The 17,988-nt window shown below is 37.0% G+C and overlaps 2 protein-coding genes across 18 annotated transcripts in view; one reads left to right on the forward strand and one right to left on the reverse strand.

The window, feature by feature from the left end:
- Gulp1 (GULP PTB domain containing engulfment adaptor 1) overlaps positions 1-17,988 on the forward strand; it is a 287,088-nt gene that overhangs the window by 226,172 nt on the left and 42,928 nt on the right. For all 17 annotated transcript variants that reach the window (XM_058580318.1, XM_058580319.1, XM_058580320.1 and 14 more), the window contains 2 exons: positions 8,245-8,316; positions 14,020-14,118. In XM_058580318.1, coding sequence (XP_058436301.1) covers positions 8,245-8,316; positions 14,020-14,118 — 171 coding nt within the window. The remainder of the gene's footprint in view (positions 1-8,244; positions 8,317-14,019; positions 14,119-17,988) is intronic.
- LOC131424277 (uncharacterized) lies at positions 4,804-17,927 on the reverse strand. Its single transcript, XM_058580322.1, has 2 exons — positions 17,718-17,927; positions 4,804-7,981 (listed from the first exon to the last, which is right to left on the reverse strand). Exon 2 carries the CDS (start codon positions 6,702-6,704, stop codon positions 5,850-5,852), a length of 855 nt encoding a protein of 284 aa, XP_058436305.1. The 5' UTR covers positions 6,705-7,981; positions 17,718-17,927; the 3' UTR covers positions 4,804-5,849.

Raw genomic sequence — 17,988 nt, forward strand, 5'->3', positions numbered from 1 at the left:
TTTTTTTTCTCATAGACTCAAAACTTGGCTCAAATCATTTTTTTCTTCTTCAGAATTCAGTCATTTTTCTTCCACTATTGCTGTCCTGAAGAAGTCTGTCGTCATTTATACGTGTTGTTTCTCTCTGGAATTTTCTGATCTTTATCCCCAGTGTATTGATGATGAACCTGTTTGTGCTTCTATGTATTTTTACATAGAAGTGTAACCATTCTTTAATCTGATGTAAGCATTCTTTAATCTGGAATGCATAGATTTGGTTCTTGGAAAGCCGGGAATTTTCTTCCTCAGGGTTTCCAATTCTCTTTCTAGAACTCTGTATAATTTGATGTTGGATTTCCTTCTACAGTGATTCTCAAATTTAAGCATACATGAGGATCACCTGGGGCACATTGAAACTGTTTTCTGGGGCCCAGCTCCTGAGTTTCTGATTGAGTAGAATTCAGTTTCTGAATTCCATGGATGCAAGTAGAATCAGAGTTTCTGATTCAGTAGCATCTGTGTTTCATTTTCTCTTCCATATCAATATCTGACTTTCATACTTTTATTCCTTTTTCCGTCTCTGCCTTACTCAAATTTCTAGCTGGATTGCACCCTTTCTAGTTGGATTGTTTGACCCTGTCAGGGAGGTCTCCTCCAACTTCTAAAATGGCACAGCAGGCACCAGACCCACAGACACACCCACTTGCTCTGAGCTTCAGCCCCTTAGTGTTGCCCTCTTTCCAGAGTACTTCTAGAGCACCATACCATTTACTTATTTATATGATCTCATTTGTTGTTCTTCTGCCCCACTAACATGTAAGTCTCACAGTCAGGGAATTTACTCTGGTTTCTTCTCTGCTATAGTCTCAACTCCCAGGATATTACTTGAAAAAATAGTAAGCATCCAGTAATTATTTCTTGATGAATTTCTTCAACTTTATCTTACAGTATTCTTACTACTTTTAAAAATCATCTAAGTCACATTTTTAATTTCTATGGTCTCTCGTTTGTTCTCTAAATGCTGCTTTTCTGAGTGTCTTGTTTCTTTTTATCATGAATTCAATACATTTATATTGATTTTAGAGTTTTAACAATCTTGTTTTCCTCTCTGCCCTCTTTTTCCTTCTTTCTCATTCTTTTTTGCTCTTGTTTGTTTTCTTAGCAGTTCTTCAGGGGAGAGGGTTTTCTAAAATATATACACATACTTGCTGTGCTTTCTATTTAAGACTGAGACCTTCAAAAGCCAACTTGAGTGACATATGCTTGGGCAGGGATTGTCAGCTGGTGATTGATCAGGTGACCCATCTATTCCATGTAGGAACCTCAGCTGTCAGCATAGGTTGTGTTATTTTTCTTGGGCCACTTTCACTAAGGAAGAATTTTCCTCCCTGGAGACTTATAAGACTGACACTTGGTATCCTAGAACACGGGCAAAGGAAGAGAGTCAGGTGATCCACACAGCATATGCACTTCTGCCTAACATGGTAGGCACCTCATTTCATCTCTCAGCCATGCCTAGCATGGTGCAGTCTGCAGTTCCCCTGGCCTGGTTTAGTTGACACCTCTTCTATGGAGAAAGGGTGGTTGAATTCATTGGCCCTGGCATGATTCAGTTCAGTTTTTTTCCTCCACCATTCAGGCACCACGCAGAATAGAAATGATGAAAAACAGTCTTCCGTCCCACCTGTGTGCTTTGTACAAGCCTTCAGTAGCACTTAGGCCAGTAAATTTTAGTTGTTTGTGGCATTGTGTATAAGGTGGTATGTTTCTGAAATGTAAGCATTTAAAACATTTAACCAGTGGCTGGAAGCCCCAGAATTTGACCCCAAATTAAAGATTTAGGTGTCTGTGCTTTGTGAAGAGAGTGCTCCCAGTGAAATCAATACAGAATCAGGAAAGGCAGAGGAACCTAAGCAGGATAGCACAGAAGAGTATGCATGGGGGAAGCTTACTCATCCTGAGTCCCCAGGAAGCTCTGCATCACACCTTTATGCCTCCAGGCAAAGGAGGAAGGTTTTTTCTACCCCCTGACTAAGTAAGAGGTTGGCTAAGGAATGTGATGATATGGGAGGAGGATGGGAGCAGTGCAAAAATCTCCCAGGTGCTCCTAGCTCTCAGTACTGGCAAGCGGACTTCATTGCCTAACTAGAACACTCTGAAGGGCTTGCACGTGAGTCAGTACTTGCAAAGCACAGGCAAGCTGGAGGAGGGGTCCGTGAGCTGATGACACTGATCCCAGGAAAGCTGAGCAGGCACAACTGTGTCCATTAAACCTTTGTGTCTTCCCCAGACCATCATTAAATAAAGGAATGGTAATTCCTCATAATTATAAAACATGTCACCGTTTACAGTGTGTTTCCTTTTCTTGTTGCAGTTGCTTGTTGAAATGATTTTATGAGAAGTGTATTATTATCTGTATTTTTCAAAAGAGTCATATAAGACAGAGATTAAGTAATTTTCTAATGTCTTCAGATTCTGAGCCTAGAGCTCATTCTAGCACAGATACATCATATTTAAGTTTTATAAATATTTTATATAGAAATTAGACGCATGTAAATATGAGTTGTTTACTGAGAAAGAATAATTATGACTTTTATAATTTAAAAATATGCAAGAAATATAAAGGGTAGACTATTTTTTTAATTTTAAAATTATTTACTAATTACATAAGAAAAAGCTGGGTCAAGTAGCAAGTTCATATTAAAGTGTCTTTTAGTTTAATTCTACCATCATTCAAGGCTTCTACCACTGTTTTATTTCTTAGTTGGTTTAATTAAAGCCAGTGTGAAAGAAATATATTAAAAGGTTCCTAGAGCACTGCTAGAGGTAGATTCATTTAGAATATCCTTGGAGTTCTTCCATAATTTTCCCATGTGATCCTATTTGCATATAATACTTAATGACTCAACATTTCTGCCAAAGTATGAATCTTTTTCCAAAGATATTTCCGGTTACTCTTATAGACTGTCACTAATACTTCAGATCCTTTCTTCTTCAGTACAGGTATAATTTATCCATAAAGAATATGCTTTTGCTCAGTGTGGCACACACCTGTAATTCCACCTACTTGAGAGGCTGAGACAGGAGGATGGCAAATTCAAGGACAGTCTCAACAACTTAGCAAGACCCTATCTCAAAATAAATAATAATAAGGGCTGAGGATGGAGCTACTTGTCTCTCAGTGCTTTGATCAATTCAGAGAAGTAGAGAAGAAGAAGTCTACCCCATGGATTTCCTCTCAGCTAAATAGCTCCTCTTGCCTTACATCCTCCTCTGTAACTTGAACCCTTTATCCTTGCTTTTCAAACTGTCAGCACATTAAAATCACCTTGGGAGCTGGAAAACATACACATGTTATCTGTTGAATCAGACTTGTAGGCATTGATAATAGTTTAAATCTCCTCCTGTGAATCTGTCTTGAAGCCAGAGTTGAAAACACTTATAAAAAAAACACAGGAAATGAGCAGACTCACTGGTGAGAGGGAACAGGTTTTCAATTCCTTTTAAGGTGAGTATTTCTCATTCATTTTGGTATTTTATATATGCCTGGTCCACCAACATCTTTAGGTCACAGTGGGTCACAGTGCCTGACATATCTTACCTAAGCCCCAGGAGCATTTGTTTGGTAGAATCTGAACTTATTAGAAAAAGAAACTTTGTACCTTATAGAACCTAAGAAGCAGAACTTCACTTTGCCTCAGGGCAACCCAGCTTAGGTTCTCAGGAACAGCAATCATCTGTATTTTCAACTTACCCTTTTTATCTACTTTCAACTATCCTCATAATCTGTTCGCTGATTTCAAATTTTGCCTAACAGATTTCAGCCCAAGCCATCAATTACAATGCTTTTAGATAAATAAGTTCCTAGTGCTACCCTAAAATTTGTGGATTATTTGTCCAAAAAAATCTGTATTTTTACTTTTTAACTTCCTTCCTGGGTAACACAGAAAGCTCATTTCAAAAAACTAAGACTCTTAATGAATTTGCTATTTTTTCAAGAGTGGAGGGAAGAATGAGAAATACTGTGACTTTATTATATCATTCCCTTCGACTTTGGAAATGCACACACATCCATCCCTGTCGCGACCCCTTGCCCGCAAGGAAGACGCAACTCAGGAATCTTCTTTCAGCAGTTTATTCAGGCCCTTCATATTTCTTCTTCTCCCTCTCAGATGCCCCTCCCAGCCTTAATAAAGCATCTCAAGCCCCAATGCGAAGCTGCCACGTGGAGCTTTCTCATAGGGTGGTGAAAAACCATGCGCCAACTCTCCCAAATAAGGAGTTGTTTGTCACAGACCACAGCGGAGCCAGCTCCATCTTGTAATGGCGACCATAGTCTGCAGAAACGGCAGAAGCGGCTCACCACAGTTCCCCCTTTCTGTTTTCTTAAAACAATACAGGCGAGAGTAGAGGTCCTATCCCACTGTGCAGAAGTGGCTGCATAGTATGGCTCAGTCCTAAGGAGGGCCCTTCCCCAGATCTGAGGCCATATCAGCCGACGCCTTTTTTCGTGGGGCGGGGCGTGGACGCGTCTAACCCGCATGCAATAGGACATGCTCTCCTTCAGGTCCACGTCAAGGATCACTCAAGTGCAGTGCCTTGCCTCGCATCCTGTATCGTGACGATGGTGGACGAAGGGGGATAGCTGAGGCTGAACTGTGGCTGTTTATAACGACAAACAAGTTGACAGCACCCTGAAAGAAAGGCACGGACTTTAAGACGATAGAAAAGCACTAGTGTGGAAACCCATCTGCGTGCAATGGCAGTAAGACCGGCAGAGTGCAAGGGCTTTCCAACACTAAGAGAGTAACAAGGAAAGTCATGTCGATCCCAGTGCAATGTTATAATAACTTGGGGTGTAACGACCATGTCAAAGGTTTACTGTTTAAGATGCGCAAGCCAGACTTGAGGTGAGTTGCCATTTTCTAAAGCTGCAAGAGCTTGTATGATCATAGCCTTATCGTGAGCACTGTGGGCCTTAAGGCGACAGAGAAACCACAAACAGAGGAACATACCGAAGCAACACATTGCACCAAAAATGCCTACCCCCACCCACTCTTTGAAGAAGGAAAAAGCAGAAGATATCCAATCGGTGAATTGACCCAAAGTCACGGGATCGACACGGGTACTGTTCAAGACAGCTATCTGGGTTAGTTGAGACTGGATCATGTCTTCCGCTGCCATGGACCAATTTCCGGCCAAATATTCGCCAATGATGCGGGAGGCATTCCTGGAATCATTAAATCTGTCAGAGGTTATGCATAAATGTGCACGTTGATCAATACAACCCAAATGTACTAGGTCAGACAATTCCTCAACTTGAGCTTCAAGCAGATCTATCCTTTGATTAGCAGCTAGAATGCCAGATTAAATGTGTTGATTAATTCTACTTTGAGATTCAAGTATGGTGGATGTTTGTTGAATAACCTGATTAATAGTGGCAGCAGTTTGTACCTGGCTGGCCATGGCTACTCCAGCTGTAACTGCTGCAGCAGCAGACACTGCCACAGCTGTCACTATAGCTGCCGTAATTCCAAAATCTCTACGGGCTCTAATCAGTTCAGCAATAGGAAATGACTCTGGATCCGCAGTAACCGGGATCGGGACAAAAGTTGGAATTTTCATAATCACTGCCGTAGTCCAGGAGCCATTCCAACACTCAGACAAATAACAGGTAATATTAGAGCAATTAAGCATCCCCTGTGATGTATCATTAGCCAAAAGAAACAGGAACGGAGATTGGAGACAGACTGCTGCGGAGGGTAATGTAGCATTAAACAATTGTGAATTGTGTGAAGTAATTTTAAGTCTCCTACCTCGCTCCGAGTCTTGGGTACTGCCAGAAACATTAAACAGCCAACTTTGGACTCCTAATATTTCCCTGGGGAAACACAAGCGCGGACTATACTAGCCCAATCTGAGGGAGTCATGCAAAATCTAGTAAGTCCCTCCACCTGAGTGAGAGTGAAAGCGGCATCTATGCCATAAGTGCGGACAGATTCCGCCAGGGTCTTCACAATTTTAAAATCTAAGGGTTCATGGAATCTTCCCCTATTGTCATCCTGAAAAACTGGATAAGCAAGACCCATCTCAGCGTTAACAGCCCTCCATGTTTGGGCATGGAAAGCTCTCCCCGAAACACCCCCACCATACGGCGGTGGATCCGGGGTATCGCTTTTCTTGAGCCCCTGTTTATTTCTGTTCCCTTCTCCTATAGCTAAACTCTCTAGCTGACGAGACAGCCTCCCGAGCTCTTCCTCCTCATCCTCCTCTTCCTCTGACCCACTTTCACATGGGGGTGTGCGCAGCGTACTGAGATCTGGATACAATCGTCTCCTCCCCTGTTTCACGCTCCGCACACTCCCATCCTCCTGAGGCACCTCACTTCCTGCCGTCTCCGATTTCTCCTCATGTAATTGCTCTAGAACTTCCTGTCCTTTAGTAAGTGCTTCCTGACATCTGCCATCTGTAAGGCAACTACGGACCATTTTCCAAAGGGGTATCACCCCACCCTCTAATATGCCCTGCTCAGAAGCAAAGTCAAGATCTTTGCCTAATTTATCCCAACTAGGAATCGTTAGACTCCCTGAAAAAGCAAACCAAGGAGCCGCTATATCAGCTTCCCTCAAAAACCTTTGCAAAGTGCTCTGCTTTACCTTAAGTCCTTTTGAACGTAGCAACCCATCCAGGGCCAACAAAATTGGGCTTGAAGAAGCAACACCCATGACACAACAACAAAAGAAGCACAAAAAACAAAAGCGAAATGACACAACAAAAGAAACACAGAAAACAAAAACAAAAGTAGAAGCGAAAGTACACAGTGCAGCTGCAATAAAATGTAATGCTCTCTCTTTCTTTACAGAGGAGCTGCCCCGCTTTGGTCGCGGATCCCACTTACCTGGGACTAACCCCGCTTTGATCGCGGATCCCACTTATTGGGACTAACCCCGCTTTGGTCGCGGATCCCACTTACCTGGGACTAACCGGTGCACCACCCCTGACTGCTGAAAGTTCTGGTTCCCGGGTTTCGGCACCACTTGTCGCGACCCCTTGCCCGCAAGGAAGACACAACTCAGGAATCTTCTTTCAGCAGTTTATTCAGGCCCTTGATATTTCTTCTTCTCCCTCTCGGATGCCCCTCCCAGCCTTAATAAAGCATCTCAAGCCCCAATGCGAAGCTGCCACGTGGAGCTTTCTCATAGGGTGGTGAAAAACCACGCGCCAACTCTCCCAAATAAGGAGTTGTTTGTCACAGACCACAGCGGAGCCAGCGCCATCTTGTAATGGCGACCATAGTCTGCAGAAACGGCAGAAGCGGCTCACCACACATCCCCTCAATCACTTAATGGAAATCTGGTGCACACATATGAGCAGTGGTAGATTTGTGATGGCAATGGTGTTCTAGTTGGTGGTATGTGACAAGAGGGAAACCAGCCGTTGGGAAACTATATACTTCATTAATTTAATAAATATGTGCAATTTCATAGAAATATTTTCTAGAATAAAACTTGCATATTTCATCTGATTGGTCTTGGGCATCTTATAATGATGGACTCCATTTAGGAGGACCTAATTCTCTCCAGGGTAGAGATTTTTTTTCAAAATATGATAATTATTAGGAAAACTTTTCTTTTTGGAGACTCATTAAATTTAACCTAACACTCTCAGTGACTGCCTTCAGGGTCATTTTGAAACAGTTAAATTATAAATTGTGTGCTTTTTAAAAGTCAAACCCAGATATAGCTTACTGAATAATATATGTTGGGCTTTAAAAACTTTTTTCTTTTAAACACTGCATGCTGTATGAGTTTCATGGTTGAAAAACAAGGAAAAATATAGTGAAATTATAATCTGAAATATATCAAAGTTTAGCTGTAGTAACAAATAAAAATATTTATGTGCTTTGAATTTTTAGAAAATTTTTAATTGTTAATACTTACTAAATTTTTAATGTCGAGATCAACTGTATTCCTTTGGACCCAATCATCAGTTTGCTTTCTTTCTAGTAAAAAATTGAAAATGAAATATGTAAGAAAAGTCTTTTTTTATTAAAGTCTGAATAATAGGAATTACAAATGCTCAAGTAATATATTTATGTTTCCGTATGTTTTGAAAATAGTAGAAATTAATTGATGGTTCCTCTACTTAATTAGAACTTAAGTTTGCATTCTATGAAACCATTCAGTTGTGCAGTGCTGTAGTTCACAGTGTTCTGGTGATAAATGATATGGAATAGCACGTGTTCTCACAAATGACCATTTTCAGTTTCTTGGCAGCACAGAAGTGGAGCAGCCGAAAGGAACAGAAGTTGTGAGAGATGCTGTAAGGAAACTAAAGGTAAGGAAACTCCTTTAATTAATGCCTAGTGTGTGTGGAACCTGTCATGTTATCACAGATTGATGGAAATAAAAACAGAAAATGTTTTGTGGCAGGGATAGCTTCTCACTGGTAAAAATTAGCTATTGAATAAATACTACCAGACCAAGGAGACATTTTTAAATAATAAATATGTACACACAATTATTTTTCTTTATACAGCACATTGTATTTTGTACAGTGTTAATTTCTCATAAGCCCTAAAATCTTTAGTGGCAGTATTTCATAAGGGTCGACATATAGTAGCTTGACTTCACTTTGCTTGGACAATGCCCTCACTCAAAAACTGGCAATAATATAGCAATCCAAGGCTGATTCATAGTGGGGTAGGGAGAGGTGGCGTGGGAGGAATAGAGAATAGGGCAAAGGGGAAGGGAAGGAGGTATGGAGTTATTAATGATGGTGGAATGTGATGGACATTATTATCCAAAGTACATGTATAAAGACACGAATTGGTGTGAATATACTCTGTATACAGATATGAAAAATTGTGCTCTATATATGTAATAAGAATTGAAATGCATTCTATTGTCATATATAAACAAAAAATTAATAAAAATTCTAGAAATAAAAAAATATATATTGCAATCCATATCCACCAGTCAGCAATATGCACTTAGAGGTGATTGCAAAGCAGAATTTTGTAGTGACCCTGTATATTGTGCAAATATAAGAGATTAGGCCATGCCCATGAGCAGCTATAGAGGAACTGGTAAGAATCATAGGGTAGAGGAGGACATTGAATAGAGGCCCCATAGACTCAACACAACAAGATTCCTGAGAAAATCTAAACAAAACTGTACATTCATAATCAACAAGTTTCCCGAGAAAATCAGAAGTAATTCCACATATTCATAATTGATATTTCCTTAGAACAATATTATGTAAGATGCCACACTACATGTTTATCTAATTGCTTCTCATCTGGATACTGTTCTCACTGAGATTTTAAAATCAGAAAAACTATTTCAACAGACTTCTCATCTTTATCTTGTTAAAAATACCTATGTATTACTTCTTTCTTCACATGCTTGAATGAATAGGATTTACAATAAGATAAAAATTATGTAGTGTAGTTTTAAAATGTATACCTAATTGACAGTAGCTTTTGTCTCTCGAGTGTCTTCAAGAACAATTATATGTTTAATACGTAATCTTTACTCGGTTGATTTCAAAAAGTTTGTATCTCAGGAAAGTGTACCAATAAAGATTCGTGCATTAATGATAATGAATAAAACAATAAATTTGAACTATTTTATTGTAAGTTTTAATTTATCTATATTTGAGGTCAGAGCTACAATTCAAATTATACCAAAGATATTTGCACTTATTTTTAAAAAGTTGATCCTGTTGACTTTTAAATTTTGTTGACATGTAAATGCCAGCAGGTGGTGCTATGACTCTACCAAAAAATTCTGCTTAACTGCCTTGTGTAAACAGCCCCATTTTAATTTCTTGCTTGTTTTTCTCAAACATATATACTCTGAATGATTTTTGAAATCTGTTGTAGTTTAGGATTTGACTGCATTTGACACATAAGGTATCGTTTTATTTATATTTACTTATTTTTCAAAAGTTTGCAATGTTAAATATATTGCCTTCTAACATTAAATAAGAATTCTAAATTTAATTCAAGCTGATCAAAACTAAGGATTTCAATAATCTATTTTTCATGTTTCTTTGTTTCATAACATCTGCTTAGTTTTTGAAAAATTTTAAGCAATTTTTTATATAGAATTTTATGTCAATGGAGATTTAGACTTTGTAAGTTGTTCTTAAACGTAATAATTTTTGTTAAGTATTGGAGTCTTTACTTTTGGAAGCTGTATTTATGAATACAACATACTTTCTATTTCTTAATCATGTAATTTCTATTTCTTAATTGTTTTTTAGCCTGAGATTTCAAAATATTCCAAATATTTTGAAATGTAATAATTTAAAACCCTTTCAGTTCCTATGTGTTTACTTATATAATTATTGTTGTTATTATACTGAATTACATTTTCAATAGTGATTTATCTAGTTGTTTTGTTAACACAACTAGCATAAATATCAGAGGTCTCATATTTCATAAACAATTTATAATGTTTACTTATGAATGAGTACTGAAATACAGATTCAAAACTTGTCAGTTTTCCTAGGAGATAACCATGGGGTGGCATTCCTGAGCCCCAATTTTAGAGGAAAAATCCTCACTTTGGTGGAGCTGCACTGATATTATATGAAGTTACTTCAAGGTAATATGGCCTTTGGGATTCACTGTGGAGTCCTGTTAATCTCAGCCCAGCAGTTTTTCCATTCAACCTCACTCTTTCTGTGCAGCATAACTGTTTTATCTTTGCAACTAGTATTTAACTAATAAAAGGTTTAGAGATTCATCATATTATATACAAACATAGCTGATTTCCCCACTCAATTATTATGAATACTTTAATAATTTAAATATAACAAACAACAGAAGTGAATAGTAACTCAGAATAATAGGCTCAAAGTATAAACTGATTTTTCTTGCCACAAAGTGTATGTTTCATTAGTAATATGGTCAAGATTTCACTTTTTAAAAAGTCCTTTGAGAAATAGAAATTCTGTAAGGGTGACATTGAAGCTCAGGGCTCCCTTTAAATTTTCTTTAGCAGTTCTACTTAGTAATATATATTTAACTAAGTACTTCATACATTTCAGGCAAAACTTCATCATTTCTCATCGTTTTTGATGAAAAAGGTTTTGTTGTGTTTTTGTTGTGTCCAGATACTATTCAGTATGTGTAAGCCTCATCCCCTTTGACTGTTTATATTAGATTATCATATTAAGTTTTAGTGGTAGATCCTTCTAGGTAGCTAGCTCTACCAAGAACCAAACCCACTGAAGAAATAATGAAAAGAAATGGCAAAATCACTCTTACAGTAAATAGGGGGAAGAATTTAATGTAAGATGGGTTTATCAGCATGTCTTTCAATGTCTTCTGAAACTTCAAACTTAGAAATACTTGGGAGCACAATTAAGAAGTCTACAAGTAGGAAAAAAGGAGCAGAGTCAGAGGGGAATATGCACAGTGGAGAACACAGGAAGCTTAAGTTTTAGGAAAAAGGAAACAGGAAGGAGAACATTAGATTGTTTAGAATAGAAGTTGAAAAACTCTTAAGCATAAGGGTTTTGCAGCATATTTTCATCAATCAAGTCCAATAACCAGTATAAACCTTGATATACATGAAAACAGAGCTGTGAATTTTATTTTTTAAATGCAGAAAACGTGCACTAACAAGAAGGATAGTTGGGTGCCCATCTGGAAAGGTATGTTCTAGGCTTAGTTGCTACAAACCCATTTTATGACCAAGCTACATAACTTCTCAGGGACTTTTCTCATTTTTGAAATGGTAAGATTGGGTTGGATGATCTCTGAAGCTGCTGTGAGTACCATTACTTATCTTGATGTGAAGCAGAGGGAAAGATTCAGGAACTTGGAGGCAGATGTTTTCTGTTTTATGCTCTCTCCTTCCTTTTCCTCCCTGCCTTTCTTCCTTCTCACCCCTCGTGTGTGTGTGTGTGTGTGTGTGTCTGTCTGTCTGTCTGTCTGTGTATCATCAGGCCCTGCTTCCTTCCTTCCTTCCATTCTTCTTTTTTTGCCTTACTGACAACTAAGTTTAATATTACTGTTCGTTTTGTGGTGGACGTTTTACAAAATAAAAAGTTGCACAATTCTCAGCAGAGGTCAGAGGGATGGTTGTGTCCAGATGTGGAAGAGGCCTGGGGAGCCACTGTTACTGTGTTTGGAAAAGACAGAAGGGAGGAAGCAAGTAGAATAAATGGTTCCACAGCCAGCAGTTGGGACTTGCTTTGCTTAGACAGATGCCTCCACATAGACGCAGAGCAGCTGATTTGTTTTGTAAGCTTTTATATGTGAAAACTCCTGAATTGTTTGATGATGCCAATTTACGTAGGAAATGGTGAAGGGAAAAGAAAATTAATGCAGATTCTCTAGGATAGAACTGGAAGAATTTTTGATCTTCATTAAAGAGAAACACATTTCTTAAAGACAAAAAAGAAAATTATCTGGTACAAGTTAGTTGATTCATGTGTAGAATGTGAGCATTCCAGACGCAGAAAAAGCAAAAAGAAAGAGCAGGCTACATCCATAGAACAGGAAAGTCAGTAAGCTGAACAGTTATACCACCTAACAAGGGAAAAAACAAATGGTACCCCCTGGTATATGAAGGCAGACACTTCAAGGCATTCATATATGCATTAATTATGTTACTCTCCATGGCAGTGCAAAGCTGTGCACAGAGAAAAAGGCTTTTAACCACTCCCTGCTCCAGGACTGAAAGATACCATGTGTATTCACATCTGCCCTAAATTAGGGTGAAATGCGCAATGCAAATAAATATGACACAAAGAGGACTGGAGCTCTGCCTGGCCTTACAGATTATCTATTTTGAGTCTATTAGGAAGAGTATCCAGATGCTGAAAAAATGTTAAACTAGAAAATAACTTTTGGAAGTCCTAGAAGAGGGGTGAGAGAAGCTATTTTAAAAAATCTCATTCCTTTCTTAGAAAGAAAGGTGAAGGGACCAAGGTGAGAAGGAAAGGAAAGAGACAGTGAGGTTGCCAGATGAATCAGAACACCCAATACATTTTAATTTCAGATAAACAATGAATAACTTTTTAAAAACGCCAGTGTGTTCTAAATTATTGCCTAAAAATATTTATACTTAATAGCATACTTGTTATTTGTGTTTTGGGATATGTGTATGAGTGTGTGTATGTATTCTCAAATAAAGTTCTAAAATATATGCACTATTTAATATTCACATTTAACTGGGTTCCTGTACTTTTTACACCAATAAATCTGGTAAAGCTGGAAGAAATTAGATATTAGAAACTGCATCTACTAAGTAAATGAGTATTCTGATATTTCTTTTTGATTTTATAGTAGAACCTAACATACATTTATATACATTTAACTAACTCAGTACAAATATATAATAAATACTATTCTGAAAGCACTTAAAATATTTCTTGGACTGAGGATGTAGCTTAGTAGAGCACTTGCCTTGTACATATAAGGCCCTGGGTTCAATATCTACTACAAAAAAAAAATGTGAAAATTGTTTTCTAGCTGTTCACTATGCCTGTAATTCTAACCTGAATCTAGATCTACATTTCAGTGTTTTAGCTGGTACTTACCTCAGTTCTTAGCTTTGACTGTGATATAACAGTGTGTCTCTTTTTGTTCAACAATTTGGTATTGGGTAGGGTAGTGCACCAAACTAGGTAACTATCTAGCAATAACAAAGATGGCATATCCAACAGTTGATGGACTGCAAGTTCTCTCAAGCTATTAAAAGCAAAGGATCCACAGGAAAGCAAAATTATCTCTATTTATCAAGGAAGTTTTCTCAATTGTTTTGTATGAATTCAATTTTCCAAATATCATGAAAGAAGTACATTAGAAAATCATGTTTTCATAAAGTTACTGAAAACCAATCTGAATTATAATGGTAAAGTGCTGAGATTACTAAATACTTTGAGATTATTTTTACAAAATGCTTTATAATGGGCAATAATTCATTTAATGAAAATCTGACATTGAAGAAAACTTGTGTATTTGTGTTCATTCTCCACAAAAACAGAATTAAGTTTTTTATGAATAATTTTTATTTGTAGTTTGCAAGACACATCAAGAAATCTGAAGGCCAGAAAATCCCTAAAGTTGAGTTGCAAATATCAATTTATGGAGTAAAAATTCTAGAACCCAAAACAAAGGTAAGGCTTATTTTTGCACATCAGAGCATTCTAATGTTTAATTAATTGTAATTTATATCTGTTTTAATGAATATTTGAAATTCATTACTGATGAACCTATTATTTCTCAGTGGTGATTTAAAACTCTACAGGATCTTTAGAGGGGAAAAACTTTTGGAGTTTTCTTTCTGAGTAGTCTGTTCTTCAGCCGGTGTTTGAGATGCAATAACTTATACTGAATGTATTCAACAGCACTTGCACTTATATTTAGAAATTCTTCTTCGAGTGATATGAAAAAAGATGCACCCAATGTGCTTCACTGGATATGGAAGAAGAGAGGCCTCAAAAACAACAAACCTACTGACAACCTAGTCTTGGACTTCTAACCTTCAGAAGTGTGAAAAAATTAATTTCTGTTATTTATGGCACCTGGACCATGATATTTGGTGATGGCAGCCTTATTAAGCTAATATAATAGCTTATTCCCAGTGCCTCTGAATTATTTAATAATTTTGTAGACCGTGATTGGAAAAGTTCATTAAAATTCAACTCCAATCATTTTACAAATTCAAATTGTCAGTTTTTCTCTATCACTGTAGAATACTTATTGAAAAATTAATTCAGTTATAAAGGCAAAAGAAACCCAGCCCATGAACAGACTGTGAAATTTTTTTTCATGGGTCTGAAACTTTTAGACCACAGCCCAGCAGATGCCATTGGTACCTTCACCTATGTGAATACTAGCTTCCAAGAACTCAAAGTACAGTCTAAGATCCAGTAGCACTATCATCCAGACCCACTGAATATGTAATCCACAGTTTATGGAAAAACCTGGTAATTCCTGTGTGCATTGAGGTTTGAGGAGATCTGGTATAGTGCATGTGCAGTAGGCCTCATTTTCAAATTGTAGTCCATGGAATACCTGCATGAAAATTGCCTTGAAGCAGTTGCAAAAATTAATTGTAAGGTCCCATGTGATCCTATGGAACCATAATCTCTCAATGTGAAAATTTTGCATTTGTAATGTTTAAGAACAACGGGACTATAACTTGGATACACCCACAGTTACTCTTATTCAATTCCATCTTAAAGAGCAATGGCATTCCTCCAAACTTTTTCAAGACATGGATTTAAGACATCTCACAAATAGACCATCTAATCTAGGATCCTTCTATTAGCCATCCTCAATATTAAATAGCAACAAAGACATAGAGATTTTACTTAAGTTATAGCTATGCCAAAGTAACTGCTGTGGAAGTCGCGAAGAAAGGAATTGGTAAAAGGATAATGGAAGAATGATTGAAGCACATAATGAAATATGTGTAGTCAGCTCTGAAATAAGGCAAGTGACAGTGATGCTTTATCTTTTGAATATGTGAATGAGCTGAGAATATTCTTTGGGCAAATAGTGGTTATAAAAAAGTCAATATAATGAGGAAACAATTAGTTACAGAGGGTAGTGCAGCCAGAAGTATAGTAACCTAGGTGTAGTTTTACATGTAATCAAAAAGAAAAATGATCCTCTTCCTGCATTTCCTTTTTAAAATTAAATGGGTATATCCTGGCACACATCCATCCAGAGTAGGTCATTTGGAGCCCATGTGTGTGTTGAAAGTTTTCTTCTAAACCCTATAAATTGTGTAGCTGTTTCAGTGTATGTGTATATTTGTGTGTGTATGTTAATTACTTTTTAATTAAATTTTTATGTCCTTGTTTGGAACTTATCAAAGCACATCTTGAAATATAAAATATGTAGTGTCAATAATGTGCACTTTATGTGCCATTTTCACATGTTCTTTTTTTTTTTTTTTTTGATTCAGAACTAACATGGTGTATTGTAGGCTACAAAATTTTCCCAAATGCATACACGCAGTCTATGCACTATAATCTACTAAATGGTTCTCTTATTATTAAAAATTTCAGGAAATTCAAAATATTCAATTTATATAAAATATAGGTATTTAGAAAATACAAATATGGATTTATTTAGTTTTTAGAATTGACACTTTAATAACAGTGTGTCCTCAGACAAGTACAAAATATAAAAAAATTAAAAACTATAAGATGACTGCCACTAATACCACATGTGTGGGAGTCTGTCTATATGTAAAGATAGATCATGTGAATGCAATGTGGCACATTGCTACCCTCAGATAAGTGAAGAGCATATGGGTATGCATTGCAACTTTTTCTTTTTTAACTAAACCTATTATTTCCTGTATGACTTCATATGACCTTTTATAAAACAGTATTTTATTCAAGTGAAAGGTGTGTGAAAAGTTAAGACCTTCAAACAAGATGCAGTGGCATTTGACTAATCCCAGCTACTCTGGAAGCTGAGGCAGGAGGATCACAAGTTTGAGGCTGGTCTGAGCATCTTAGCAAGACTTAGTGTCAAAATTAAAAATACTGATTTTAATCTCCAGTATCATCAGCCCATTCTGCTAGCATATTGATTTGCTTTTTATTTCTTGGCTTCCTGACCATTTGGGAAAACCTATTGTAAAGCTCATTAACCAATAATTTAGGGTTTGCCAAGCTATTTGTTTTAGCTCCTCTCTTAATCTTTGTGTTTCTCCTGGAATGCAGAAAAAAAATTTTCCTAAACTTGTAAATGTAAAACTAGAAATTACATTTAAAAAAATCATATGGGTGATATTGTAGAGCAAAGAAAAAAATAATGCAAATAGTCTTAAAAATTCTCATGGATTTAAAAATTTTTTACTGGTGATAAAGAAACAAAGGCAAAAAATGATAAGAAACTGGGTGATTGCCATCTACCATTTTTATTGTTGAAAAATCATATTTCCAAATTTCTTCTAATAAGGGTAGCCTATCAATCATCATTCTGTTCTCTTAAGTTTTTACTCTCAAATCTCCATGCCTCCCTCATCTAAATTCCATTTATAAAATATCAGTTACATGGGGTTCAACTCAACAGCATTAATCAGTTGATCTTTTTATGTTGTTATTAGGTCAATGGAGTTGTTCATAATAGTGGGGTTCATTTTGACATAAAATAAATATGTATAAAACATAGATCCTCAATCCCAATCCCCAGAGTTTTCCTATCCCTTCTTTCCTTCCCTCTGATCCCTTTCCTATATTGTACTGGTTTTCCTTCTGTTTATCTATTTTTTTTAATTGGTGCATTATAGGTATACATAAAAGTGGAATTCATTTTGAGGTATTCCTATATGCACATGTTTGTTAATTTCTTTCCACAATTGCTTGCCTTACATAACCCTCTTTCCTTCCCCTTAATCTCCTTCCTTTATTCTACTCTTCTCCTTTTTGTCACGATATCTTCCACTTCTTGTTCTTCCCCTTATTTCTTTCTAATTTCTGCAAGAAAGGAGACATTCAGCCCCCAACATCTGAGTCTGGCTTATTTCACTTAGCATGATATTCTTCATTTCCATCCCTCTACCAGCAAATGACATAATTTCATTCTTCTTTATGACTGAGTGAAACTTCATTGTGTAAGAATACCCTCATAATCAGTGTAAGTCAAATCAAAACTACACTGAGATTTCATCTCACTCCAGTTAGAGTGGAAATCCTTAAGAATACATATAGCAATAATTGCTGCAGAGGATGTGAAGTAAAGGTTCACTTACCATTGCTCATAAGCCTGCACATTAGTTTAATCACTTTGGAAAGCAGTGTGGAGATTCCTCAAAAGGCCAAGAATGGAACTGCCGATGTCCCAGCTATCTCCCTCCTTGGTACTTATCCAAATGTAAATTGGAACAGAGACCCCCACCCAGAAGACTCTGGCCATAATTAAGCTTCTCCTCTCATCAGATTTTTACAAAGAGTATCAGCAGAATGTCTGCAAAGGGAATTGTGGTTTGAAGCTTCCTCTTTCTTATAAATGCCAGGTTTGCA

Source organism: Marmota monax, unplaced genomic scaffold (genome assembly GCF_021218885.2).
Source record: "Marmota monax isolate L192 unplaced genomic scaffold, Marmota_monax_Labrador192_F-V1.1 WCK01_AAM20220418_F8-fsc00007, whole genome shotgun sequence".
Classification (NCBI taxonomy): Eukaryota; Metazoa; Chordata; class Mammalia; order Rodentia; family Sciuridae; genus Marmota; species Marmota monax.

Excerpts from the sequence above, each read along its gene's own strand:
- LOC131424277 (XM_058580322.1), bottom strand. The coding sequence starts at position 6,704 with ATGGGTGTTGCTTCTTCAAGCCCAATTTTGTTGGCCCTGGATGGGTTG.